Consider the following 27830-nt stretch of genomic DNA (forward strand, 5'->3'; position numbering starts at 1 on the left):
ATTAATTTTTTATATATGATAAAATATATTTGAAACTAAACATTTCACTATGATTTACACGTCGTGTTCATTTGTGGCGGACACCAAGTAGTAATGTCTATCTATACAGTCCTCACGTAAACAGAGTTTAGATGTCCGAAAATTCGAGGAACGATAATAATCGTTTGGATGAACTCCAAAGAATCATCGATGATTAAATTAGTCACAAAACAGTTTATCAAGATTGTGTTATTAGAAAAAGAAAATGCATTTTTGAGTCAGCAAAAAGAGGTTTGACAATTATTTTACGCAAAGTTCAATTGCAGTTGGAAATGTGTGAAGGGAAACGACGAATGGGTAAAAGGTTAGTGATATTTTTAGTTTTTTTTTAAAGATAAGTTGTATCATATATCTGTTTACTGTCTTGGGTCAATAAAGAAAACAACTTGTAAAAATCATGCGAGTATGAGGCACAAGTCTTGGTCACAACTAGTGAACCGTTCGCTAGATACGTAATCGTCAGCTTTAATTTAATTACGTTAATTAATCATGTACTCTACGTTAACTTCGTTGACACTGTATCAGAACTTATTTCGATAATACATGATATAATACGACGGTCAAAGAAATTGTTTCTCGAGTCCCAGATAAAAATAAAAAGTTTGAAATATGTTCTTCGTCTTTTTATTAAGTGTCTTACTGTAAATAGGTTTGAACCTTGAGTGTACTTCATTACTTGTAAATTGTAGTTTACAGACTTTATTTGCTGCTTTAGATATGGGCGTTTGTATACCCATAGATTGTTTTGTTTGCGAAATAATGTTACAATTTATTTTCATTTTTCAGTGTATGAAGGTGTATAGTTATGAGAAGTGTCAAGGCCTGATCTTCTTGCTTAAAATCAATAAAAACAAACAACTGGTGTAAAATGTATGAAAAAATCACCTTTACTGCAGTTGTATTCTTCACAGTCCTTTAACTTATCTTTGCTTTGCCAGTATAAGTTGTAGTAATATTTTACTTTCTGCTAAAACGTATATAAACTTAAACAATCTCGGTTACTTCTGACAGAAAAACAATGATTTTTTTTTTCCTTATTTTAGCTCACCTCAACCTTGTAACTACAACTGATTGTTAGTTCATGTAGCTGTCTGTTCCTCGAACATTGTGTGCAAATAGACATGATATTTGAGCTTCGTGTGTTTTGAAAGAAACATTTATACGCGTTATTTTGAACTTTTGAAGCAATAAAACTTTAAACAACTAGAATTTCGAGTTAAATATTGTTCGATTTTTTTTTTAATTTTGCGCAAAGCTACACGAGGGATATCTGCGCTAGCCGTCCCAAATTTAGCAGTCTAAGACTAGAGGGAAGGAAGCTAGTCATCAACACCCACCGCCAACTCTTGGGCTAGTCTTTTACCATCGAATAGTGGGATTGCCTGTAACAGTATAACGCTCCAAGGGCTGAAAGGGCTAGCATGTTTGGTGTGATGGGGATTCGAACCCGCAACCCTCAGATTACGAGTCGAGAGCACTTAAGCATGAGCTTGTTTAAACACGCATGCGTGTTTCGTGTTGTTCGTTAATAAACGCTTATTATCTGGGAAACTGATGTGCGCAGATGCCTTAGGGTCCAGATGTTTTTTGCACACGCGTTTGCAAACAGATTTTATTTCCTGAAACGCGTTCTTCAGAGTGGCGTGTTTGGCCAGCTGTAATAGTGAACTACCTGCATGTTCTTAATATATTTGTTGAACGGGCTACCACCCAACGAGCTTAGTAGAATGGTACATGTAGTTACGTTCATGAGTGTGCAGTTCTTCGTTAGATTGTAGATAATAAAATATTGCTGAAGCATATATTTTCAAATATTTGATTTAGATGTTAGGTAAAGGGTGCGTGATATTAAAGTAATCCTAGAGCACTTAGACAATTTTAGATGACGTCAAGAAAATCTAGTAACTTTGTTGAATTTCTAGACATCAGGTATCGGTTATAAATAGGAGTTAGAAGAGTGAAGTATTCATTGTGTGAATGCTGAGCAATTATTTATCTAGTTGTTTCCAATCGGTATGGTGCAGGGCAGTCAGGTTTAATATTAGTTATTGTGTATATGCATTTATTTGATTGATTACCTGTAAAATTGTGGATTTAACTTATTTTACATTAATTATAGTACCATTAACTAAGTATTATCGTTTGAACGTCACTTGTAAACTTAGGCTTACAACTACAAATGTACTTGAGTATAAGTAATTTATCCTTATTTGGACTGGAGTTCAAATAATTTTATCAAATAATTTAACAGAACTCTCCCAGTGAAATAACAAAAACAGTGTTATATTAGTATTTATTAGAAGTTTAATAAATTAAAAAGGTATTAATAAATAGTATTGATCCGAAAATAAATGTATATTGATGGAGATACTTGTAATTATCATATTTTAAGTTTGAAGTCTTAAACACTTTTCCTTTTATTTTTATTTTGTCATTTTGAAAAGACGAATAATCGAATATTGAATAACGTAAAATTACAATATCTGTCATTAACACTAATAACAGAATTTATCCAGAAAAGAGGGGGAAAAACTTTTAAGAACTGAGCTTAAACTAAGTGATAACCCACTTCTATTTCCCATAAAATAATTTTAATTACAAAAACGGACTTATATAACTAAGTAATCCCAATATTAGTGGCTAGAATGATGAGAAAAAATCACTTAAATGCAGTTGCCTAGTAACACCCAAAAACTGCTGTGGTTATTTTTTCTGGTGGGTGATGTTTTTTGTTTTTAATTACTAAGTAAAAAATAAAAGTGAAAAGTTAATCCCTTTTAATGATAAAACGACTTATTTCTCTAACACCTGCAGTTTCATTTCTAATCTGATATTTTCTAATACACACTTATGGAATATAGTACTATTCCACAAAAAGTGGATTGATTGGATGCTTTCCAAATTTCCCACCGATATATTTTCTTGACGTAACAGTAAGTTAAATTTAATTTTTGATTAAGATATTCAAAACAGTCACAGTTTTATACTGACGTTCAATTCGAGTAGCGAAAATCTTTGTTTTCCAGATATCGATTATGAAGTAGTAACTGCTAACAATATCCCCCCGTCAGTGGCTTAGCAGTATATCTATGGATTTACAACGCTAAATTCGGGTTTCGATATCATTGCCGGGGAGAGCACAGATAGCCCATTGTATAGTTTTGTGGTTAATTATAAACAAACAAATAATGTTAATGCTAAATTTAGATACTTGTGAATGTTGTCTTGGAATACTTGGAATATTAATAATCCAGAGACTTTGCGAAATATCTATAAACAAGAATATGTTACGAAAACTAGAATTAGTGAGTTCTCCAGTTTCAGTTGTACCACATTATTTCTTCCTTACCACTTGCGAATAACTCATCTTAAACTATACTTTAGATTGTTTCCTCCTTTTTACATTATTTAACATTTCCCTTATTCAGTCTAGAGCGATGAACGGTGTTAGTTTTACACCTGAAGTTTTTGGTGTCATCTTACTATTGACCTTCTGGATTCACTGACTACTTCATTGTTGGATGATCGTTTCAAAGTGTAACATAAGTAATGATGCAAACACTTGCTAGCTCTTTCCAATGTTTATAATACCATCTTTCTGCAGCACAGCCTTGCTATAAGAGGAAATCAAGTGCTAGACGTGTGACAGAACTTCTCCCCATGCAAAACAATTGACATCTGTGTGTCAAATGAATGGATTTTCAAGGGTTGGGTACACTAATACAGGGATAGCTGTTAATTATTTCTTCGATTTGCTGAATGCTTTTTCATATCCAGCAGTACTGAGTAGCTACCTTTCATCTAGTCTTTCTCTGATAAATTAGAGATGGCTAGTGCAGAAATTCTCTTAACTCGCGCAAGTTCTTTGGTGATGGCTAGCTCTAGGTAGTGTCAGTCTTTAATAGGTTTGTTGAGATTCTCCTGACTGTTTGTCTCAGGAAATCAAATTTTGATAGAACAATTCACACTTCTTGCGATTCAGTTAAAGGTTCTCTTGTCTAAATTAATGTAAAACTTTTCTCAGTATATCTTGAAGATTATCAAAGGTTTTCCCATCTGTGGTTATGTCATTCACGTAGATGAGCATACTTCTCCAGGATAGTTCAGACAGAGCACACATAATATTAGGTATTGAAATTTAGTAAGAGCAGTAAACAATCCAGATGGTAACATAACGAATTGCCACAGTGCTTCCTTCAGTCAAGGCTGGCTTCTCTTTATTTCTGCTTGGTTTGTCGATTTGTACTTTACAATATTCCCTTTCTAAGATCCAATGTTGAAAGCCATTTTATTCCAAGCAGACCATAGAAGTAGATTTAGTTTTTAGCAGTGGGATTTTTTGTTAATTCACCTTTGTCAGTTCCTGCAGAACGTTATGGATCCACCATTCTTTACAACAATAACAAGTGATAACCAGGACTAATACTTTGTTCTATCACTTTTTGTTCTTTCGTGCTTCCATCTCCTTGAAAGCCTCATCCTGTTCTGCAAGTCTATGTTGTCTGGCTTACTGTTACATTGGGACTGCATTTGCAGTAATGTTACGAGATATTTTGTTTAGCTATGTCATGATATCTACTAGGGAAGGTATATTGATGTTCTGAGTAAGTCATGTATTCTATGGCACTACGTTTATTTATATAGCTCTTGTAAGTGGGATGGTCAACTGCCTTAAATAAGGATTAGACATCACATGTCGTACTTTTTTCCTCATAGGTGACAACTTCTAATTTCTTTTGATGGGAAAAGACTACTTTTAAAGCTCCACATTTTGCAGTGCTTTATCCATAGTTCAGTGTTTGTTTTGCTGCGTTCTTGAAACTAATGACAACATATCTGCTCTTGAGTTGTATGTGAACTTTTAGTAATCCTCCAGGATATATTGGAGTATTTGGTTATACTACCTCCCCGTCTCTAGATGTACATTTATTGCTAATAACTCGTGGTGTGAGTATTTCATTTCTTGGTGGTACAATGACCATCCACCCAATTGTTACTAAAATTTCAGCATTTAGTGTAGTAATTATAACTAGGAATTTCCTAGTTGTAGACTGTGAAACTATTGAAATTAGCCTAACCTCTCATCCATGTTTTCACAATAACTCACTTCCCAATGTGTGTTATTCTTCAATGCCGATGACCCACACATCATAATATCAGGAGAAGCTTCATACAGTAAGGGTAACCCCTCCAACTTTCCTCTTGTTGGAACTTTGTTCACATATACCCGTCTTCTTGTATCATTGCAGTTTATCACCTTTCACGACCAAATTGAGTCGAACTATTATACCTTTTAGAACTATCTTTAAGAAGCTGTAAGGAATGCCGTCAATAAACATGTGGGTTAATTTCTTTAAATAATGAACTTCTTATTTTATTTGCGATAGATGGGGTATTCTCAACTTAACTTTACCCCACAAATCCAGTCATTTCTAGTTTCATAATATCTGGTTAGCACTCTGTTGTTCCTCTGTTCTGATTGAGATTGGCAGTATTGTGTCCTTGGTGTAACAACAAGTGTTATTTCCTTACAGTTTCAGTTACAATGGTTTCTGTTGTGTTCTTGGTGTAACAACAACTGGTAATTCCTCCCAATTTCCTATATTTGTGTCAGTTCCTCTAAAAGTTCTTATTCTCTATATATGTTTACAGTTTCTGACATTTCCTGTCAAGTTAAAACATCGATTGTCTTGCAGTTTATTTCTTCAATTCTGTGCAAGTGGTTGTCTGAGAAATCTGAAAATTGTCATTTCAATATTATTCAAATGACAATCTTTTAAATGCTAGATGCCGTCTTTAGTTGTTTATCTGCGACTTTTAATAGATTCAAGATCCATCGCCAAGTGGAAAGTTAATTAAAGATATACAACTTCTTTGTTTTATCCAGTTCTTATATCTCCATCTTTATGGCACCTTTTTATTGCTCGTGGCAACAAATCGATCATTTCAAGAGCAGCACTTGAGCAAGATAATTGGGCACGTCTTTTCAAATCTTCTACAAGTTTGGCTAAGGTCTCTTGTTTTCTTTGATCTGCAAATTTGCTCTTGATACTTCTTTCTGGTGTGTCACTTTAAGCTTGTTTTGATATGGTAGCTATAAATGCTTTATAATTGTTACAACTGTCAGCTGAAAGTTTACCTAATGTTTTTAGAGCTGGTTCCATTAAATGGGTAGTAATATGAATGATTTGTTCACTGTTCCACCTGTTAACTCTAGGAATTATTTTGAGTATAGTATAACGTTCATGGCTTCTTTCCATCAAAATCTATTTTCTAATTGTGTGATGTTTTTGAATTGATCAACTAAATTTTGGAACTGGATTTGTTTGCGAAATAGATGGACTAGTCCAAGAAAATATTGTAGTAATACATGGCATATCAGTAAAGATAATAGGTTTAGACTATATTAGTTCTTTTGGTAAATAGTTTTGTTTTTAGGTTGGGACTGTTGGTCACATGGGTAGTTTGTGTTTTTCATTTATCAGTTCTTCTCCCAAATGTTTTAGTCTGTTATTAATGATTTATTGGACTTTTCTATTTTTGACAATACAGCTTTATTATATTTTGTTCATGTCATTTTGTACTTATCATCATGGATTTCTGTATTCTTTGGTAATCTTTGCAACTTATTGCCACTCATTTTTGTTCATCTTCAATAACTTCGTAAATATTTTTGTATCAGTTTTCTAATTTTCAGTCTATTTCTTAATTTTTTCTTGCTTTTTGTTACTTTCTTTTAAATGTTTTATCATTTCTAGCAAAGCTTGAATGTCGTTTATAAATGTGATTTGCCATTTTGAAATTGATTGAAGCAATATTTTGTTTTCACCAAAATAATCCCACTTCTGAAATAAATATTGCAATATTATTCTTTCGTTCGTTATTTGTACACAGATGCAGGCTCAAGTTCAACGTACATATATAAACTTGGACAGTTTCAGGGCTAAATAACTGAATATATACGATGATCAACACACATCTGAATATAGCACTGAACGACCTAAAAATGAAGACGAACGCAATAATTCAGTGATTGTCGTATTTATAATGTATTCTTGTTTCTAGATATTTTGCAAAACCTTTGATTTTTAATATTCGTGCACATTGTAGGTATTCTACAATTATTATGAATGTTCTAAATCCAGCGTCATCATGTGAATAGCTCCTTCAAGCAAATTACTAAATAACAACTTCGAAAATATAACTCTCAAGGACATTATACTTTGTTGTAGTTACCAGTATATTTCAACCAGGTTATTATAAAAGTATATTACTTCCATTTAGGATTTCCCGACATGCATTTATACTCATGCTAATTCTTTCTCTTTACTTAAACATCCATTTTGTAATATTGACTGCAGTTGTACCGAAGACGAGACCTTGGACCGAAGATACGTCAGAGCGGCTATTTATTAGTATTTGGCTAGGATGTTACCAGGATCGAGATTTTAATGAATATATTATCTTCTAAGTGCTTCCATTTCTGTCTATTATCCTTGACAAGTCCAAGACAGGAAGCTGAATGGGTGGGGGGGTAGCTTCTTTCTGGTATTAGAGAGGATGGTTAATGCTCGTCTTGTTTGGTTCCTCGAATCAAACAACCTCCTCTCACCCACCCAGTGTGGGTTACGACGACAGCACTCTACCACGGACCACCTAATTCGACTTGAAACATCAATCAGAGAAGCCTTTCTCAAACGCCAACATCTTGTATTAATATTCTTTGACATTGAGAAGGCTTATGATACAACATGGAGTGCTATTGGTGATGGTAACACTGTCCACCTTGATAAAGTTTTTAGTTTTTTAATGGCCATTAAACTTTTTAATGTCATTTAAGTGTTGGATATTTCTTCATTACACATTTTTAATTGTGGCTCCCTTTTTAGTCTCAATCTCTCCAGTTCAATTTGAAATTGGAAAATGGCCGGAACATTAAATAACTCGACACCAGGGCTGGAAAGACCAACTTCAGGTGACTAACGCAGCTGTTTGAACTATCCGTTTGAACTACCCGTTAGTCGTCCTGGCGAGTTGTTATTCCAATTTTGCTGCATGTCTTTCAAACTTTTATTACTTTACCCTTTGGTACTGGCCATAATGACACATAACCCGGAACCAGGACTGGAAAGACCAACTTCAGGTGACTGACGGTGGTTCTTGTACTTACCTCTTAGTCTTCCTGGCAAGTTATGATCATTACCATTCTGCTACAGGAAGTCCTTTACAACTTTGTAGACTGGATGTCAACATTGGTTTTATGCCATTTTGTATTTTTAATTGCTGTTTTGTTTTTACCTTTGTTTCCTTTTACGAATTTTACTACATTTACTTTAATTTTACCTTCTTACAGGACATTTGGCAAATTATTATTACAATTTTGCTATATGTCTTTTAAAACTTTTATTATTTTACCTTTTGATAATGGCTGTTATGACACATAACCCGGAACCAGGACTGGAAAGGCCAACTTCAGGTGACTGACGGTGGTTCTTGTACTTACCTGTTAGTCTTCCTGGCGGGTTATGATCATTATCATTATGCTATAGAAAGTCCTTTATAACTTCTATTATTCTGCTTTCTCTCTTAACATTGTAGACTAGGTGTCAACATTGGTTTTATGCTTTTTATGTTTTTCAATGATGTTTTGTTTTACCTTCATTTCTTTTTCTGTATTTTACTACATTTAATTTATTTTTGCCGGACGTTTAGCGCAGATAGCCTAAATGCTTTGTGCCATAAAACACTAAATCAATCAATCAATTTTTCTGGTATGAGATTTGTTTCAAATCAATCCAGACCCTGTGTTTGGCCTGAAACATCGGTTGTCTTCATTAATTTGAAAGCTCTCGTTGTATCGAGGACAACCTGTCTACCTGGTAAATAATCATCAGGAAGGGATCACATGGGTATTCTAGTAACTGTGGGTTCTTTGTTTTTATTCCTGTGTGCTTTTTCTATGAATTGTTTGTACTGATTTATATTCTGAAATGCTTGGTGAATGTAATAGTGGGATTTAAGCCGTCGTATTTTTATGCAGAAAATAATTATATTTGTACAAATTACAACTGAAATACTACCAACCAAACGGTACGATTTCGTTTGAGTTCAAAGCAAAAACGTAATTACTATTTTAACTTATAATTGTTTGGATAGATGGCAGTTAAATCAGTTATGTTAATTTTTCCATCATTTATAATTAAATAGTTAACGTAAACTAAACGAATTGTCTTGGTTTTGCCATTTTCAAAGGTAGATTGTTAAATGTAATAAACATTTGTAACTAGTGTTACAATAACACTTGAAAGAAAATACTCATTAATTTATCAATAATTTTAAAGAGTTACCGTTTTATCGTACATTAAATAATATACCCAAATACACTACATATTCAGTTAATACACTTTATAGTGTATTTTATCACCTAAAGTAATTAAAGATGTTTATATGTTAATTGTTTTACCATCAAAGTGTGAACCGTGTTAACATTAAGCCACAACCAGGTTCGAACAGAATATTTGATGGAGAATGTGATAGGAGTTCACGTATTTTTCATTGGTTTTCTTCATTTCTCTTCCTTCTGCGAATTTCATGTTCATCTTTTACGAGTACGTCTGTGATTGGCTACTGTTTATAATAAAGCTCTCTTAAGGTGATTAACAAGGACGATAAACTCTGTTTCTGAACTTTTACGTCTGTAGAAAAACGAACTTTTCTTTACAATGGTACAGTGTGCCTACTGACGCAAGTCCTGATGGTCTGGTGACCAAAAAAGTTCTTTCTGATATAACATTTTCAAAACATTTGCTACCTGATGTGGATCAACCGCCTGTGTTAAAGTGAACCTTGTTTCTACGAGGTATTTAAATAAACTCGCAGGTGGATTGTGACAGTTAATCTCCTGTGTAACATAGTGGTAAATAATATCGTGTGTGTCAATAATGCAGATTATTCTGAAGGTTGTGCAATTGTTTGAAGTGTGACAAACCTTTCAGACTCCAGATTATTCTGAAGATTATTGTAATGTATTAATACTCTTTCTCCACGGGTACCTATTGTGTAGAACATTTAAAATGTTTCCTACTCATCTAAATGATGGCACAATAATCAAAGGAAGAACGTCATGTTTCTCATCAGACGATAAGTGTGTATAAGAGGCTGCGTACTACTGACTCTTTTACATGCCTGGTAGATAGAGCAAGAACTGTTTGCAATGAAGCTGACATATTGTGGTTTCGACATTTGGCCAACATTTTAGATATAACTATAATGACTGCTTGTAACTTTGCCTGTAGCTGCTGTCATATACTTTCCAATATTTGGTTGAATGTATCATTAAACTGATGCACAGTAGTAAAATATTTGAAGGGCATCACCTTGAAGTCAAGCCAACGACTTTGGACTTTCGGACTGTTCTTTAAATCTGACCGTCGTTTGACTAGCTCTGTCTTTGTCTCTTAACCACAGGCTTTACAGAGCATGATGGTTTGGGCGCGGGGTCGAAACTCGTCACCAAAATGTTCACACTTTTACCCATGAAGCGTTATGATCAGACCGTCAATCCCACTATTCGTTGATAAAGAATAGTCCAAAAGTAGGCAATGGCTTGTTTTGACTAGCTGTCTTCCCTCTTGGATATCACTTCAAAACTAGGGACAGTTAGCGCAGATAGCTCTCGAGTGGCTTAGCGCGAAATACAACATCAAACAAATCACGTAGATTATAGCGTTATATTAAGTATAAGGTGAAACTTGACTCAATACAAACTCGGGACAGAACTTTTAAAATATGCTATTCTAGCTCTGATAACGAAAGTAGTACTTACCAAGTACTTTTTTACAATAGTTTGTAAGTCTTAGGATTAACATGATCATCTGGTGCCTTGGAAGTAGCAAGTGAGTTACCAATTTGTTAAAGCATCAGTATAACTCATAATATACCGAAACTTATCTTTTAGTTCTTTCAATAATAATAATAATAGCTGCAAATTTCCTTGGTTTTCAGTCATTACCTTCTAAGCTTCAGTTCCCAATGTTTTTATACGTTAGGTATTAACGTATAGAAAGTAGCCGGTTTAAAGTTTTAAAATAGAGGGAAGTAACGTATTTAATATAGAAGTACACATAATGTAGATGGTGGTATGTAAAGTACACATTTTCTATAGGAATTATTTTCTATTGTTAAATTGCCATGTTTATACAGACAACTTGAATTTCACGTAAGGTTTGGTAACGAAATCCGTTTCTGTACATATGGTGCATCTACGTAGAAACGTCCCGACGTGTAGCAAGCTATTCTGGTTCTTGATAACTTTTGTTCTTCGCGGTATTTTAAATGTGGAATATTATTTTATAGATATTAATGAAGTGTAAAATATTTCAATTCTACTAAACGGGGACTGTACATAATGTAGGATATTGTAGCATGTGGTCGCTAGTAAATTCTGAACGTTACTGTAGTTTCAACACAGAAGAACTCTGTTGGCGCACACTAGAAACATAACTGTAACACCTGCTATGACTAAGCACAGAGCAGCTTTAGTTATATGTAACCTCCCACCTGTGGGATCTTATGTTTCTGAAACTATTGTTTCAGGTCAAATCAATTTGTAGTTGGTTTACAGTATTTAGCTAACACTGCAGTTAAACCATATCAGAATAGATAGAAAACAAATGCGCCAATTTCCATCCCTTTTACATATAGTCTCTCTAGCTGTGAGCTGTGCCCATACTTATAGTGTCGTAACACAATCCTTGCTGTCTGCGTTATCTTTAGTTCGAGGGTCAGGACCCGACTTGTTCCCACACTAATTCGTTCTTGAAGAACTGTACAACTGACAAGTAAATCAAACGTAATCCAGTCTAACGTAGCGAATCCCTTGTTTCCTATCCAAAACATGACTAGTTGCTACACTATATATCAGCTCCGAAAGAACCGTTTTGGTGTCATCTCTCGTCTGTGGCTCCAAGGTTTCCAACCTTCGTCGTCTGCAATGATTCCAATTGAAACTTACTCTACCATTCGAGGAATGGAAAGGAATACGAAAGAATCTGACAAATGGCAACAACAGAGAAGCTCTCGTGTATTGCGTAAAAGCCACGAGACTGTTGTAGAGAGACGTCGAAAATCCGGCAGGTGAACCTAATTTCTTTTCTCATAATAAAAGACAGATATAGATATACATGTTACTGAATGAGTAAAGGCTAATTTTAATTTAATTATTGTGTTATTATTATACATGCTATTAAGCCTCGCGCTTGTGTATTGGCAGACAATAAGTAACATGTTAATGGTACGTTACTTGTCATATATCTGATAACAAGCGATAACAGATAGGTAAACAACGACTTTCTACGAATTAAAAAATGTTTCATTGATGGAAAAACATACTGGAACATAGGTCTGTCTTCAGTTCTTCGTCAGCACTACAAACTTTGTTCTGATGTACTAAAAACTGTTCTATGGAAACATTTCATTATAGGTCGTTATTTACCGACCTATTATTAGCACAGCATACTTCCTTAAGTATTTTAACCCTTTCTCTTGTGCACATTTTCTCATTGACAGGAAATGTGGTGTTACACTGACCTATGGCAACCAAAAGCAATTTATCGGTTCTTAGCCGTAATTGATAGATTAATCCATTGTACAGAGTACGAGAGGTTTCATTTAACTTCAATCGTGCTTGACGAGTAGACAGATTTCTGGTTCGTGATGCTTATTTTAGACGTCATAACAATGTCACTGAATGTTTTTGTGAAACACAACAGTACCTATTAACTATAGGTCAAACATTTTCCAGCAAATAACAGTAACGCAGTCTTGTTACCAGACGTCATATCCAATTACCGGTTCTATGATAGCACGTGAAATGAGTGGTATTCTCACCAATAATTTTATTTTTGAACTATGCAGGCGGCCTCTTTTGAACGAAAATTAATTATTGATGTATCTCGAGACGGTGAGTATTGACGTAATTACAACGTTTATTTGTACCAAGTGACGGGTGTCGCTTTCAACTTTTGCCATAAATACTTTGTGCAGGATTTAACTTGCTCCTGTATTTCATTTAGATTAATTTTTTTAAGCTGTACAAAGTTGTTGTCTTTTTTGTAACAATAAGAGAAACTTGGAAGGTGGTAGAATATTTTGTATATCGACAACTTCCAAAGTTCTGAATTCTTTCGTGGTTCTAAAACTGCTCGCCCAGTTTTCAACTTTCTTTTTAAAACCTGTCATTTCTTATGACGTTTAGTTTCGTGCATGCAATAGAAATCTGCATGTGTGCACGCGCTGATATTCAGTGAATTAAATATGGCGTTTAAAATGGTTTTAATTGTAACAGCGCAAACATAATTTTAATAAAGCTAGTGTATAAAGAGATTCTTCCATAAAGCAAAAGATGGCGCTTTAATTAGCGTTTATGTTATGAATAACTACGAAATATGTGACCTGTAATATCGTTTTTTGTTTTTTAAAGGACTGTAAGCACAGTAATAGTTGTTTTGTGAAGCGTAAGACACATTTTGTTATAACTACGTTCACTACCTAAGAGACAGTGCTGGCCAATATCTTAAGGCCAATGAACACAAAGAAAAAAATGCGTTTTGGGTTATTAGTTTGTTTTTGTTTTTAGAATTTCGCGCAAAGCTACTCGAGGGCTATCTACGCTAGCCGTCCCTAATTTAGCAGTGTAAAACTAGAGGGAAGGCAGTCAGTCATCATTACCCACCGCCAACTCTTGGGCTACTCTTTTACCAACGAATAGTGGGATTGACCGTGACATTATAACGACCCATGGCTGGGAGGGCGAGCATGTTTTAGCGCGACGGGGATTCTAACCCGCGACTATCAGATTACGAGTCGAGCGCCTTAACCCACCTGGCTATGTCAAGCCCTTGCGTTGTTAGATTCAACCACTTGTTTGAGTAGAGCTTCGAAAGATGAAAATAAAAAAAGGGAAAATAAAAAACCTTTTAGCATTTAACAGGGAAAATGTGAACACTATGAAATTAGCCTAAATACCAGCTGGTCAAAAGTTTAACACCGTACTGAAACGAAGCATTAATCGGTAAACAAGTAACAAAATTTAGTCATTTGTGTCCAAGCATTAGCGTTGTCAATATCTCCCACTGACATCTCCTGTGTTACATTGGGTAAAAACATGGCAAAGGCTAAAATGTCGACAAAGTTTGAACGTGGCAGAATTGTCAAGCTGCAAAAGCAAGGTCTCTCTCAACGTGCCATCGTTGGTGAGATTGAGCGAAGTAAAACTGCTGTTGCAAATTTCGTAAAAGACCCTGAGGGATACGGAACGAGAATTTCAAGTAGTCGGCCCAAGAAAATTTCGCCGGCATTGAGCAGGAGGATTCGATGGGTTGTCCAGCAAGACACCAGCTGATCGTGAACCAGATTAAGGCCCTTACGGACGCAGAATGCAGCTCAAGGACGATGAGACGGCATCTACAAGAGAAAGGCTTTAAAAACCGTAAACGTCTTCAAAGGCCACGCCTCCTTCCATGCCACGAAACAGCTCGGTTAAACTTTGCTGAGAAGCACCAAACATGGGACATAGAAAAGTGGAAGAAGGTTTTGTTTTCTGATGAGAAAAAAAAACAACTTAACCTGGATGGTCCATATGGCTTCCAACGTTACTGGCACGATAAGGATAACCCACTGGAGACTTTTTCTACACGACATAGTGGAGGAAGTTCCATCATGACCTGGGGTGCTTTCTCCTTTCATGGAACAATGGAGCTTCAGATTATACAGGGGCGTCAAACAGCAGCTGGCTACATTTGGTATGTTGGAGAATGCATCCTTATTAACTGAAGGCTCTCGCTTGTGTGGAAATGACTGGATATTTCAGCAGGACAATGCTGCAATCTACAATGCCCGAACGACAAAGGACTTTTTCATGGCGAATAACGTGATTTGTTTTGGACCATCCAGCGTGTTCGCCCGAACTGAACCCCATTGAAAATGTTTGGGGGTGGATAGCAAGGGAAGTCTATAGAACTGGACGTCAATTCCAAACTGCATGATCATTGTGAAGCCATCTTCACCACTTGGAATAACATACCAGCCAGCCTTCTGCAAACACTTATATCGACCATGCCAAAGCGAATGTTTGCAGTTATTCGCAATGAAGATCATGCAACTCACTACTGAGAATTCTTGTTGAACATTTCCTGTTTAGGACTTCGTTTTGGTTTGGTCTTAAACTTTTGACCAGCTAGTATTTAGGCCAATTTCATTTTCCCTATTAAATGCTAAAAATGTTTTTATTTTTATTTTTCCTTTTCATATTTCATTTTTCGAAGCTCTACTCAAATAAGTGGTTGAGTCCAACAACGCAAAATGCATATTTTTTCTTTATGTTCATTGGCCTTAAGATTTTGGCCAGCAGTGTATATGTGTGTATATATATATATATATCAACGTGTTGTTATAACCACGTACACGTAAGGGAACCAAACAGCTGCCGTCAGGCTGTTATGTATTTGTGTTAAAGCTTTTTATTTGTCAATGTGTCCCACGTTTTTTGTTAGCTAAAAATATATTTTATCAGAAATTTTTAAGGTTTGCATGATGTATTTTTGTACTAGTGTAATATTGTTTTGTGTGAAAAGTAATATAGTGCCATCTTCTGGCAGTACTTTTACTTGATCCAGTATTATGTGACAAATGTTTTGAATCTCGGTAAATAATTTGTATGCTATCTTAAGCACTTTCAATTTGTTATTAAAGTTGTTTTAACGTTTATTTCAACGCATACTGTTACAGTGTTGATTAATTAGTCTAAAATTCAACACATTGTTTTAACGTTTATTTCACAAAAAGAAACGTATAATTAAATCCACATAGGTAATAACGTTATCAAGAGACATTTGGCGAATATTCACCATATTAATTAATGTTAATTTCGACATACACTGCAAAAATAATGTTTGATATTTTTAATATTAAATGTTGAATTACACTCTCAGGGAGTTTTACCTTTGTCATATTTTATGACTTATTTAATTATGTAAATTATCGAAAATAAGGGCTCGTTTGATAAGCTACTCCATGGTGTAAATTCCTAATGTTTTTATTTCATTAGGATAACAACATTACCTCTGAATACTTGGCTTGTTGTCGTTGTATCAGTTGTACAAAACATCAAGCCGTTAAAACAATAACATCCTAATAAGAGGGATTGCTCACTTGAAAGAGATCGCTGTTTTGTGACGTTATAACCTGCGATTGCGAGAATTACCGCATTTTGTTTTCAAACGTCTTGCAAACAAACATCTTGCATATTATTTGTTGTCATTTTGACTTTTAAAGTTTTGCTTCGTGAAAAGTTTTTGCTGGTTTTGACAGGTACCTGGTGGGTATGCACAAATAGTTTTGGTTTTGCTTCATCATGTAGGAACTCTGAGAAATAGACAGTTAACTGTTTACGGGCAATAACGTATTTAATTGCGTGTATGTTTCTAATATGCTATTAAGTTCAACATAATTAAAAGTGTTTTGCTACTGATTTTCGTTTGTATTCAATGTCCGGTTCATCACGTTGCAGTGTCCAACAGTAGTCAACAAGCATTGACGGATTCCAGTTGCCCTGATATCATTTTTCCATTGTAGCAATGTCGTGGTGAAACTGAAGATTTCGATGAAACGGTACATGATGGGCAAATCTGGATGTGATTTTCGTGATCAGCAGCCAAAAATCTATAAGGAACACCCAACAGTGTTCAAGAAGCAAAACCTTTGTTGTGCAGTGTTATGATACGAGAATCCCATGTTTGAGACTCAATCGGATAAGAACTGCGCAAGATTTTGATTTGGATGTTGTTGAGTAACTGCCTTCTATCTAGCATTAACAGTACCAAAATAGGGGAGGAGATGCCATGTGGCCCTCATCTTGTTTAGGGTGGTAGTACAGCGGAAACACTACGGACTTACAACGCTAAAATCAGGGGTTCAATCCCCTTCGGTGGGCTCAGCAGATAGCTCGATGCGACATTGCTATAAGAAAACATATACATACATACTCTGAAGGCTGGTCATTTTACCACCACAGTAAAAAATTATAGAATTAAAAATTTAAGCTTTTATGGTTTTAAATGTAAGATTGTGAAAACAAATTACTTTTTACCGAAACTGCTGTTAAATTGTAAATATGAGATTGTCAAAAGTTTATTGAAAAGGCCACATAACGTAAGACTGTAAAAACATTTTAATTATTTTGTGAAAATTCGTAAAACGTAGTTTCCCCATTGCTGTTAAGTGTTAGTTCGTGCAAGCTTCAACAGGTAGCGAGTGATATATCCTAAACTGTAAATTAGTTTTAAAACACCAATAGATGGTGGGTAGATAGTTATATTTTAAGAAGGAACGTGAAAAGGCTGTTTGAACACCGAAAATATGACTAACAGTACACCGGCATGTCCAGTTGATCATGGCGCTCGACTCGTAATGTAAGGGTCGCGGGTTGGAATCTCTGTCGCACTAAACATGCTCTCTCCCTTTCAGCCGTAGGGGGCGTTCTAATGTAACGGTCAACCCCAATATTCGTTGGTAAAAGAGTAGTTGGGTGATGATGATTAGCCAGCTAGCTGCTTTTCATGTAGTCTTACACTGCTAAATTAGGGACGGCTAGCGCAGATAGCCCTCGTGTAACTTTGCGCGAAATTAAAAAAGAAACAAGGTAACATATAAATAAATATCCACCACGTTAACTCCAATTTTGATGTGAGGCACTACACATATTTCAAGGTTTAACAAATAGTGTACCTTCTTTTTAGAGAAATGAAAGTAGGTTCTGGGATATAACGTCAACAAGCTACTGCTACATTTCATTTTCAAACTGTATTCAGATAATCTAAATTTTAATAAAAACCTGTTAACGATGAGACAGAAATTGTGCTATTTTTCAATTCCATATTTTCTCATAAATAATTATCAGAAGGTTATGTTTCTGACAAGTACCTATGTGAGTCAAACAACCATTATCTTGGAGTTTCTGTGATAGAAGCAAACAATAGGACTCTGGTAGAATAAATTATCAAAATAATGAAGAAAAATACAGCGACTTAACGTTGAGAGCTTATTTTAATTTTCGCGTTTGGTTGAAAGTTGAGTTTAAAATTATTCGTAATAAGTTTACTTTTCATATTTAATTTTCGCACTTTAGAGAAACTTTTTATAATTACAAAGGTTGGTTATGTCCGGTTATCCGACTGTCGTTGTCACATAGATTTCAGTAAAAACAGGAAGGACTTAAACCGCACGAACATAGATTACATGTTGTAGATGGCCATTGGTGTGTGTTGGTAAGTACGTGCATTCAAATATTTTTTCTTTGACTGGAAATATTGGCGATTAAACGTTGATGTCTTTCCGAGAACAGAACCAGAAAGTGTTTATAACCGGAAGTCATTACTATTCAAACACATCACTATATACTTCTTCCATTGCACGACTGTCTGCTGTCGTGAACATTACGAAAGTTTTCAATGCTTATAATCTGAAGACTTCACTTCTTCCATTACACAACTCTACTTGGCATAGTAGAAATGATGTTTAACTTGACTATTGAATGAACCAGTTAGCTTAACACTAAAGTTATAATTTGTGTTTCAAGGAAGTTTTAGAAATGCAAGTACAATACATAAGAGAAAACATCCAGGATTAAATGAAACCTGAGGCTTTATTTATTAATAAAATTAAGCCTATCATTAGTATCGCCCGGCATGGCTAGGTGGGTTAAAACGTTCGACTCGTAATTTGAGGGTCGCGAATTCGAATCCCCGTCGCACTAAATATGCTCGCCCTTTCAGCCGTGGGAGTGTTATAATGTGACGGTCAATCCCACTATTCGTTGGTAAAAGAGTAGCCCAAGAGTTGGCGATGGGTGGTGATGACTAGTTGCCTCTCCCCTCTAGTCTTACACTGCTAAATTTGGGTCGGCTAACTCAGATAGCCCTCGAATAGCTTTGCGCGAAATTCAAAAATCAAACAATCATTAGTATCGTGAAACTAAGTTGTACTTACAGAAATTATAGTTGGAGAAATAAAATTAATTTGTTAACATGAAATCGAATGGATTTTTATATTTCTTTTTATTGAATAATCCAAGTGTAAAACTGTTGTAAACTGTTCTATCGTTATACAGGTTCTTTCAAGTTATTTGGTAGAAATAATACGAAGTACAGTCCACGAAATAATGACGATATTTTTTCATTGTAATTTACTGCAAGCTACTTTTGTTCAGAGGCCTACCTTCAAATACAATGGTTGAAATAAAGTTTAACATAACGTCTAATTACTTAGGAGCACATAACTCACACATACAAGAACCTGGAGAATTCTAGTTACAGGTACACATAAACTTACTGTCAAACCTGCATTAACTGATCACACGTTATTCTTGTATTTATATCGCACGCTTGTTTTTAGATACTGCACGAAGTACGTATATTCTACAGAAGTCTTAACCGTCATGAACTTTCTAGATATGTTACATTATCATTATGATTAGCCACCTCTAGCAAAAAGCGTTTAAATTAAATTGTATAAACAAGGATTACAACAATATTACCAAGGAGAAAAACTGAAGATATATGCAAGTTTTAGGGGTGGAAGTAATCTTTGCCGTACGTTGCTTTAGGCTAATAATCAGGGAATACCTGGACTCTCTGATTGTTATTATTGTTTGTTTGTTTTTATAGTTGTGGAATATATTTTTTCTTTGCTGTAAATTACCAAGCATACAGTGCATATATATGGCTGTAGCTACACGCCTGTCAGTTCTACCTCTCTATCTAACAGATGTTGTATGAATACCATCACAAAATATTTTGAAGCAATGAGCCTACCTATTATTACAAGCCCCTAAAGCTAGAGGACTGAAAAGACCAGGGGTTTGTGTGTGTGTGTGTGTGTGTGTGTGTGTGTCACGCACTTTTCTAGAACAGCAACAATGCAATGAGGCGCGTGGTTGGCGCTCGTGCAAACTCTATGCTAAACATTCCATACACGCCAGGTGTTAAAAGATTTGAACTTTTTTTTTTTTTTTTTCATCCTTCTGAGAAATAGTGAAAACAGATATTTTGTTAACAGAAGTCGCAAAAGACGTCTTCTGTAATGCAATGGTTTAATACTGGGCAATTCCTGGAGAGTGGAAGAAGTTAAACTGACAAGAACTTTTAAGACTGATAATCCGTCATAAATAACTGACTTTGGAAGTTAATATTAAAAAAAAAATTAAAGTGAGAGCAGCGGTCAAAATGCAATTACTGTTTTGTAACCAAACTCTGGGGTGTTTTAAAATCACTGTATCGGCCTGGCATGGCCAAGCGCGTAAGGCGTGCGACTCGTAATCCGAGGGTCGCGGGTTCGCGCCCGCGTCGCGCTAAACATGCTCGCCCTCCCAGCCGTGGGGGTGTATAATGTGACGGTCAACCCCACTATTCGTTGGTAAAAGAGTAGCCCAAGAGTTGGCGGTGGGTGGTGATGACTAGCTGCCTTCCCTCTAGTTTTACACTACTAAATTAGGGACGGCTAGCGCAGATAGCCCTCGAGTAGCTTTGTGCGAAATTCCAAAACAAACCAAAACAAAATCACTGTAAGGTTTATTAATTCAGGCTCTTTAGTAATGAATAAATGTTGATTATAATACTTTCTTCTTGTTTCGTCACTGGACCACGTTTTATCCTTGCTGTTATCTAGTTCACCAGAGTTTTTGTGTCGTTGTTTTGTGGTAACACTTGTTTTAGCTGTGAAATATAAAACAGTATAAAACGTATTTTGTTTAGTTAGTTTTTTAGTTATAAGAAGGATACATTTTGTTGCAAGTGATCTTTTGTGTGATGACTTCACTGTTTGATTACTAGCCAATCGAGGCTTAAAGAATATTAAGAATTATGTGAAGGTCATACATCAGTTTATTATGTGTAGACGAAAATCTATTATTTCGATTTATCTGCTGTAGGGCCTTATCGCGCTCACCATCTGCTACAAGATGTTTTACAGGGCTGGCACGAGCCTGTCTTGTGTTCCCTTTTCCATTTCACATCCTTTCTTCTTCAATATTATTAGGTTGTCGTGGTTTTTGGTATTTTTATAGTATGGTTGAAATTATCATTGTTTGATGTATACAAGAATCTTTGTCACAAAATCTTCGTGCCCAGTCAACAGTAAAGCACATCTGCTACGCGTGTGGACTGGATTCCGATTGGTCGAATATTGAAACACCATTTTTAGCACATACTTTGAGGGGAGAAAAGCGGGGATGCCAGAGTAATAAGCTCGAGACATCTGTTGAAGCTTAAGAGAGGTGGGTCATATTTGTTGATATGAGACACGAGTAAGAAGATTCTTGGATATCAAGTAACACGTTTTGAAAATGTGAATTTCTAACAAGCATAACTAATATGTGGGATTTCTAGAAATATTTAGCTAGTCCAAATGTCTAATCTCTTCATGTAACTCGAAGATGAAAGATTCTTATCGTAATTGGTGTTATCTTTTTCCTTCACAGATCTCTGGAGCTCACAGAAAATGGCAGTACAGAGTTGGCTTGAACCTTTTTAACAAGAAACCTGAGACAGGGATACAATACCTGATTACACATAACTACCTAGAAGCAAGCCCAAAAGCAGTAGCACGTTTTTTAATTTCTCGGAAAGGTCTTTGCAAACAAAGTATTGGGGAATATCTTGGAAATCTGCAATGTTCATTTAACATGGCCGTGGTAGAGTGTGTTGTATGTTTTGCTGTCCTCTATAAAGTGGAACTTACAAATTAGTTGTTAACAGATTCTCTCAATATTGAAGATTTGTTACCAAATATTTTATCACATGAAGGGATGTAATTACAAGAGTTCCATGTTGGGTCAGTGCTACCTTATTACCTTTACACATCAGTTATGAAAATATTTGAATTATTGTTCCAACATGTTGCCATAAAAATATGTAACCAGTACATCTTCTATAGTTTCTATTGTAGAAAGTGAGTAATCTTTGTGTTAGGTTTATTCATCTTAGCTATTTTTGGATAATGAACTTTACGAATAAAAACAGGTTGGGACTTTCAAGGCTACGAGCACCTGTTTTGTTTTTGTTCGTATTGTAGAAGTGTAGCTTAATATTGTTTTGATTATTCTGTATTTAGTTGTTTTATTGAAGAGATGGACCTGACAGGAATGGAAGTTGATGTTGCTCTACGAAAGTTTCAAACTTTTTTCCGAATGCCTGTAAGTGAACAGTTTTCTTGCTTGTTAACATTTTTGCAAATAAAATGTGCAATATCAAGGAACATTTGCCTGACACGTAAGGTGGTGAGCTCCAGTTGCCACAATAAACTGTTTAGTTTACTATAAAATAATCAAAGTAATTATGTAAGAGTCATTATAATGTAAGTCATATCTTAAACTCGTGGAGATTCAAATACCACAGCAGTTCAGTGTTTGCCATCTTAACATAACATAAGTTTTATGATCGTGGTTTAATTTCTGGGTCAAAGGGTGAAGCTCAGAAAATAGAAAGACTGGTGGTGGTCTTCAGTCATCAGTATGTCAAATGCAACCAAGACATTATTTCCAAATTTCACAACCCTGAAACAAACTTTGTTTTATTCTTTGCCATTAATTTGCTGAACACTAACCTTCACACACCAAGCATGAAAGCCCAGAAAAGAATGATGTTGGAAGACTTTATAAAAAAATCTGCAAGGTGAGATGGTAATTTCATGTCTGTTTATATACTGGGTAAGTAGAAGAAAACATTGTGATGCCAGTTTCGTTTAAACATAATTTCACAAAATGAAATTAAACAGAGGACGCCCACGATGCCAAATTTGTATTTACTTTCTAGCACATAAGAAAATAGAGAAATATTTTGTAAATATCAAAGAAAAAGCTTCAAAAACTTGGTTGAACTTGAACTTTTTAGATCAAGTAGTATGTAGAACATTAAATTCTTGACCCAATAAATTACTGAAAACGTCGTAGGAGGAAATACTCAACAGATGGATATACATTTCTTTAAACGACACTCTCAAATATAATGAGTTATCATAGCTTAGTAATAATATTTTCACAGGAGTGGACGATGGAAACAATCTAGATAGAGACATGCTTGTAGCCATTTATCAATGAATCAAGGCCAGAGAGTTCAAACCGGGGCTGGATCATGTTTCACAGGTGATTAAGCTTCAACACATGATTGTTGGTAAAAAACAGGTATGTGTGAGAACCTTTTAAAGTTGTTAGTTTAACAGTTTAGTTGTGGATACCACAGAGTTACTGGCCTTCTAAGCCTAATATGTGTAATTACATAAGAGGAACAAGGAATAATTGGAATATTAATATATCTTTAGAACTAAATAAATTTAATGTAAAGTGATAAAGGATGTAGTTTTACTTACCTTTGTTTAAACAAGGTTTGATATATAAGCAACAATTAGGAACCTGAACAATTTAATGATTGTAGTTGGATATGATGTTTTCATAAGAGTGAAATTTCTCATAAAATCAACTAAATATGAAAGTAGTACTCCTGATTCTGTGAGGAATTTCACATAACTGTATTTTTAAACTTATGTTTTTTAATTATCTATGAAGTAATGTAATGAAATCAACTTTGCTTATTCGGGGCATTTGCAAATGTAGCACTACCCTCATTTGTTGCTTAAGTTGATCTTTAAATACATTGTGATTAAAACCAAGCAACCTTCAGTGGCTTTAGCTATTTTTCAGTTCTTATTTGCTAAAAACATTCCAGCAAGGACAGTCTGGGTTTCTAAAGTTGTTTCTCAGAAACATAACTCTTCACATGATAATCAACTCTTATGTTAGAATTTCTGATCTGCAACAGTATTGATAATGAATGGCTGGATTTTTATTCCAACTATCTTACCACTGTTATCATTTCTTTATTCTAAATATTCTGGAGCATAATTAAGATAAAGATGTCTCAAATTTTCACAAAACTTTGAAGGTGTAATCACCATGGTGGCCTTGTATTGCAGGTGCTGTAACAAGCGTTATAATTCGAAATTCAGCTTACATCGGTAGAGAAATTCAACGCTCACCCCTGTTAAGTATACTGAAAACTTTTTTTGGTTTCTGGTTCCCTTCTTCCACAATTTGAGAGAAAAGTTGACTGTACATCTTCCTTACTTACATTCTTAATACTCAGTAATCAGCATCCAAAGGTAACAAAATTTATGAATGTAATCCTCAGAATAAGGAGCATGCCTGTCTGGAAGCATTTGCATTACATTGTATTGAGAGCTGGGTCCTGCAGGAGTCAGTAAAGCTTTGAAGTTTCCCAGCACAGAACTTTTTGATGTCCAACTACAAAAATGATGATGGAATTGTTAGAAGTAATAGTATGCAGAAATTGGGTATTTTGATTCTCCATACATAATGTTTGTGGCTTTACCAGGGTTTTAGAAGAGACTCAGTGCTGTTTCTCACTTTTTGCTTCGTACTGTGGGAGATATGTTGTCCTAATCCCTGCAGCTGTTGCAATCATCAGTGAGGTTTTGGTGGCCACGGATCCAATGAATGAATTTCAACATTCTGGTTAAATCAAATAAGTGGTGTCAAGTGCAAAGCAATACAATTTGTATCTGTACTGATTCTACCATGGCTAATGAAACCCTTTTAGGCTTGCTCTTACTGGGTTGGATCAAATAAAGCATAAAAATAATCAATTCAGCAACGTTGTGCAAGAACCACTTTAATAAATGCTGGTGGTTAAAAGTGGGCCTTGTTCTTAAGAATCTGAGTAAGCTTGATAAAAACCCAACTTGGTATATATCTGTTAAGAGTAATGGTTGTTTAACCAGTTTTGTGAATGATAAAGTGCAACTCTGCTTTTAACAAAGACATAGCTCTATAAAAGCAGTCATTCAAGATAGAAGAATAACCTTGTTGGGCCTTTTCTCTTCTAGAATTTAGCACGTGCCCACAGACGTTTAGTCTGTTATTGTCGACTGTATGAAATATACGACATCAACAAAAAGGAATGGCCTGGAGTTCATCAACGAGATGCATTTCTTTTCAATTATCTGATTATGGTACATCAACTTTGTGTACAGAAATTTGCATACCCACAAAGATTTTATTAACTATAGGCTAGGTTTTGTAGCTATTAACAGATATTTTTGTTTTGGGCAGTGGTGTGCAAGCAGTACAAGTATAAAACTCATGTAAATTCTCCATTAGGAAATAAAACTGTTTTACAACCACCTAAACGTTGTTTATAAACAAACATTCTCAGTAACATTGAAAGATACTTTTTGAGCTAATGTTTCTCAGCTAAATAAACCGATATAAAATGTCTTAATTTTAATAGAATTTATGGTGGTTGGAAGAGGGCAGAAAATCCATTGTATATCACATTATTTTTGGGTGTAGACACTGTAATGGTTTCCTGTTTAGAAACTTAAATGTATGCAGAAGCACTAGTAAAACAATCTGTTACATACTTGTTTAATTGTTGTAATTATCAAAATATTCTATACTGAGATGTTCTAATAAAGGTTTTTTCGTAATTAGATCACTAAAGTTCTCACCAAGAAAAAACACGTGACCTACGTGCTAAGACAATCATTCCCACTTTATGGCCTGACTGTTACTGTCTTTGAAACATCATGTAAGATCTTTGTTTACAGATGTAAATATAGAATGTGAAATGGTCCAGCAAATTTAGTTTAATGGAGTCTGTAAAATAATTCTTTATTTGATGTTATTTTGAAAGCAATTTTATTGTTTGAACAATTTACTAGCTTTCTTTACCTAATGTTAATTGTTATTTTTATCCAACTCTGTAAAGAATCAAAAGTAGGGAACTTCTTATCCTTCACAATATTATTTATGAGCTACATTACAGACCCATGTATTTGAAAAAGTTGGAATAGTTATTTTACCCCCCAGAGTCAGGACTAAACTAAAGGTAAAGCTTGTTTAATATTTAGTGGTATGGAACAAGTATTGTCATGAAGGTTAGCATGCTTGTCATCTTCTCTCGCTAGATTACCCATGGGGGATCCAATTATGTCGAAGAGCAGACAGTAAAGAACTAATTACTTTAAATGCCAGAATTGGACACGATCACTCAAAATTTGTGGAGGATTTAAAAGAATCCATCCTTGAGGTAGGTTGATGGAAGAACCAAGAGCAGGTTAAAAATTGTGTGTGTGTGTGTGTGTGTGTGTGTGTGTGTGGTTGTGTATACATAATATATATTCCATGACATTTAGTGCGTTTCTAAAAAGCTCGTATCAGTGGGCTGTCCTGGAATCTGACATATCTCATTATTAAAAACAGCATGAAAGCATTTTAAAAGTAACATTAATTAGTAATTGAAAATCTGTTACCATGAAAAGTTATATTTTGTACCTTAATCCTATCAATTTTGCTCTGTGACATTATTGTAAGACATTTCTCTTTCTTTTCTAATCTAAAAGTTCAGTTGCAACTTCCACTTTGTTTTGTAGAGTCAGGGAAGAGTTACATTTTAATTCTTCCATATACTGTAATTGATAAGATAGCTGCACTAGTTTTAGTATGAATTCTGTCTCTACTGCGTTAAATATTACTTAACCTACGAAAACTTAATATTTTCTTCCTCCTTCATTAGAAATTAACACACCAGCCAGAAGAGGCAGTCTAAAGTCCAATGACAATGGAAGGGTGTCTTTACAAAACAGAGCCTCTGGCCTCCATAATATGTCCTTAACTTTAATATAAGCTGTAATAATTCTTGCACTTCAATAGAAATATTTATGGCAAGGGTTTTCTTTCTTTCTTAAAGTGAAGGGTTTGTTAAGAAAGCAAGTTACTAAGTTTAGAAACTAACTAACCGTTTTTCTTTTGTAGGGACTAATACTGTGCTTCAAGGATCTGAACAAAAGAAGATTTCAATTAATAAAACAACAATGTTCCCTCTCCCTGGTGGAGTGAATTCTGTATACAGTTCACAAAATCGTGGTTGTTTTAGTACTCTTCTAGAAGAAGGGCCAGACTTGTAATAGAACAACCCTACCTTGTTTCTCGTAGATTTGGTTTTATCAAACTTGCAGTACACAAAGCAAAATGATCTTCTCATACTGGACCATCGTTAAGAGAAATGTAATTAATTCACTGTAAATTAGTGTGAGCAGATGGGCTCATATTATCTAAGTAATATTGTATGGTTTTACTTTTTTTTTTCCCCTCCTATTTTAGAGTAACTGGTCTATTAACATAGAGAGCGTGTGTGTGTGTGTGTGTGTGTGTGTGTGTGTGTGCGGCCATAACAAAGGAAAATTTCTTTAATAAAGGAAGCAGTGCAAATTTAAAACAGTTTATATTGACCATTGAGAATTACTTATTTACATCACCCAAGCTCGACTGCTCAGGCTTGATACAGGGTTAATATTACCCACATCTGAAGCACATAAAAAAACTGAACCAGTGATTAAGTGAAGACAGATGATAGTGCACTTTAGCACCAAATTTCAAAAGACCCCTACGAGAGTAAAAATAGGGGATTGTGCATATTTATTTACCCAGGGAAATTTAAGGTTACACTAACTTACAAAATTTCTTTCTTTACAGTTTGATTGTCTATGTGTATTCTAAAATTTATAAAAATCAATGTACAGCATAACAAATAAATAGTTTTCTGTAAAACAAACCTTAACACACATTACATAGGGACAGTTACCTCAATTGTATGATATTTACTTGATGTCAGGAAGAGGCTTTTACTCTAAGGCCCCTCGAATCCTTGCAGTGTAATGAATCC

At 35.0% G+C, this 27830-nt stretch overlaps 1 protein-coding gene across 7 annotated transcripts; it reads left to right on the forward strand.

The window, feature by feature from the left end:
• The first annotated feature begins 68 nt into the window (after positions 1–68).
• On the forward strand, positions 69–27345 carry LOC143253536 (IQ motif and SEC7 domain-containing protein 1-like). Of its 7 annotated transcripts, none has more exons than XM_076507578.1 (7): positions 69–343; positions 21572–21784; positions 22204–22285; positions 23133–23272; positions 25598–25694; positions 26074–26195; positions 26921–27344. In XM_076507578.1, the coding sequence occupies exons 4-7, from the start codon at positions 23252–23254 to the stop codon at positions 27002–27004; spliced, it is 324 nt and encodes a 107-aa protein (XP_076363693.1). In that variant the 5' UTR covers positions 69–343; positions 21572–21784; positions 22204–22285; positions 23133–23251; the 3' UTR covers positions 27005–27344. The 7 variants fall into 7 exon arrangements, with proteins under 7 accessions (XP_076363693.1, XP_076363692.1, XP_076363687.1 ...); XM_076507577.1 differs by having other exon boundaries at positions 80–343; positions 21572–21924; XM_076507572.1 differs by lacking the exon at positions 23133–23272 and having other exon boundaries at positions 97–343; positions 21572–21924; positions 26921–27345.
• The last annotated feature ends 485 nt before the right edge of the window (positions 27346–27830 follow it).

Source organism: Tachypleus tridentatus, chromosome 6 (genome assembly GCF_004210375.1).
Source record: "Tachypleus tridentatus isolate NWPU-2018 chromosome 6, ASM421037v1, whole genome shotgun sequence".
Classification (NCBI taxonomy): domain Eukaryota; kingdom Metazoa; phylum Arthropoda; class Merostomata; order Xiphosura; family Limulidae; genus Tachypleus; species Tachypleus tridentatus.

Excerpts from the sequence above, each read along its gene's own strand:
- LOC143253536 (XM_076507572.1), top strand. The coding sequence starts at position 22,220 with ATGGACCTGACAGGAATGGAAGTTGATGTTGCTCTACGAAAGTTTCAA. Across the intron at positions 22,286-25,597 it reads AAACTTTTTTCCGAATGCCT|ATCACTAAAGTTCTCACCAA; the intron begins GTAAGTGAACAG and ends TTTCGTAATTAG. Across the intron at positions 25,695-26,073 it reads TACTGTCTTTGAAACATCAT|ATTACCCATGGGGGATCCAA; the intron begins GTAAGATCTTTG and ends TTCTCTCGCTAG.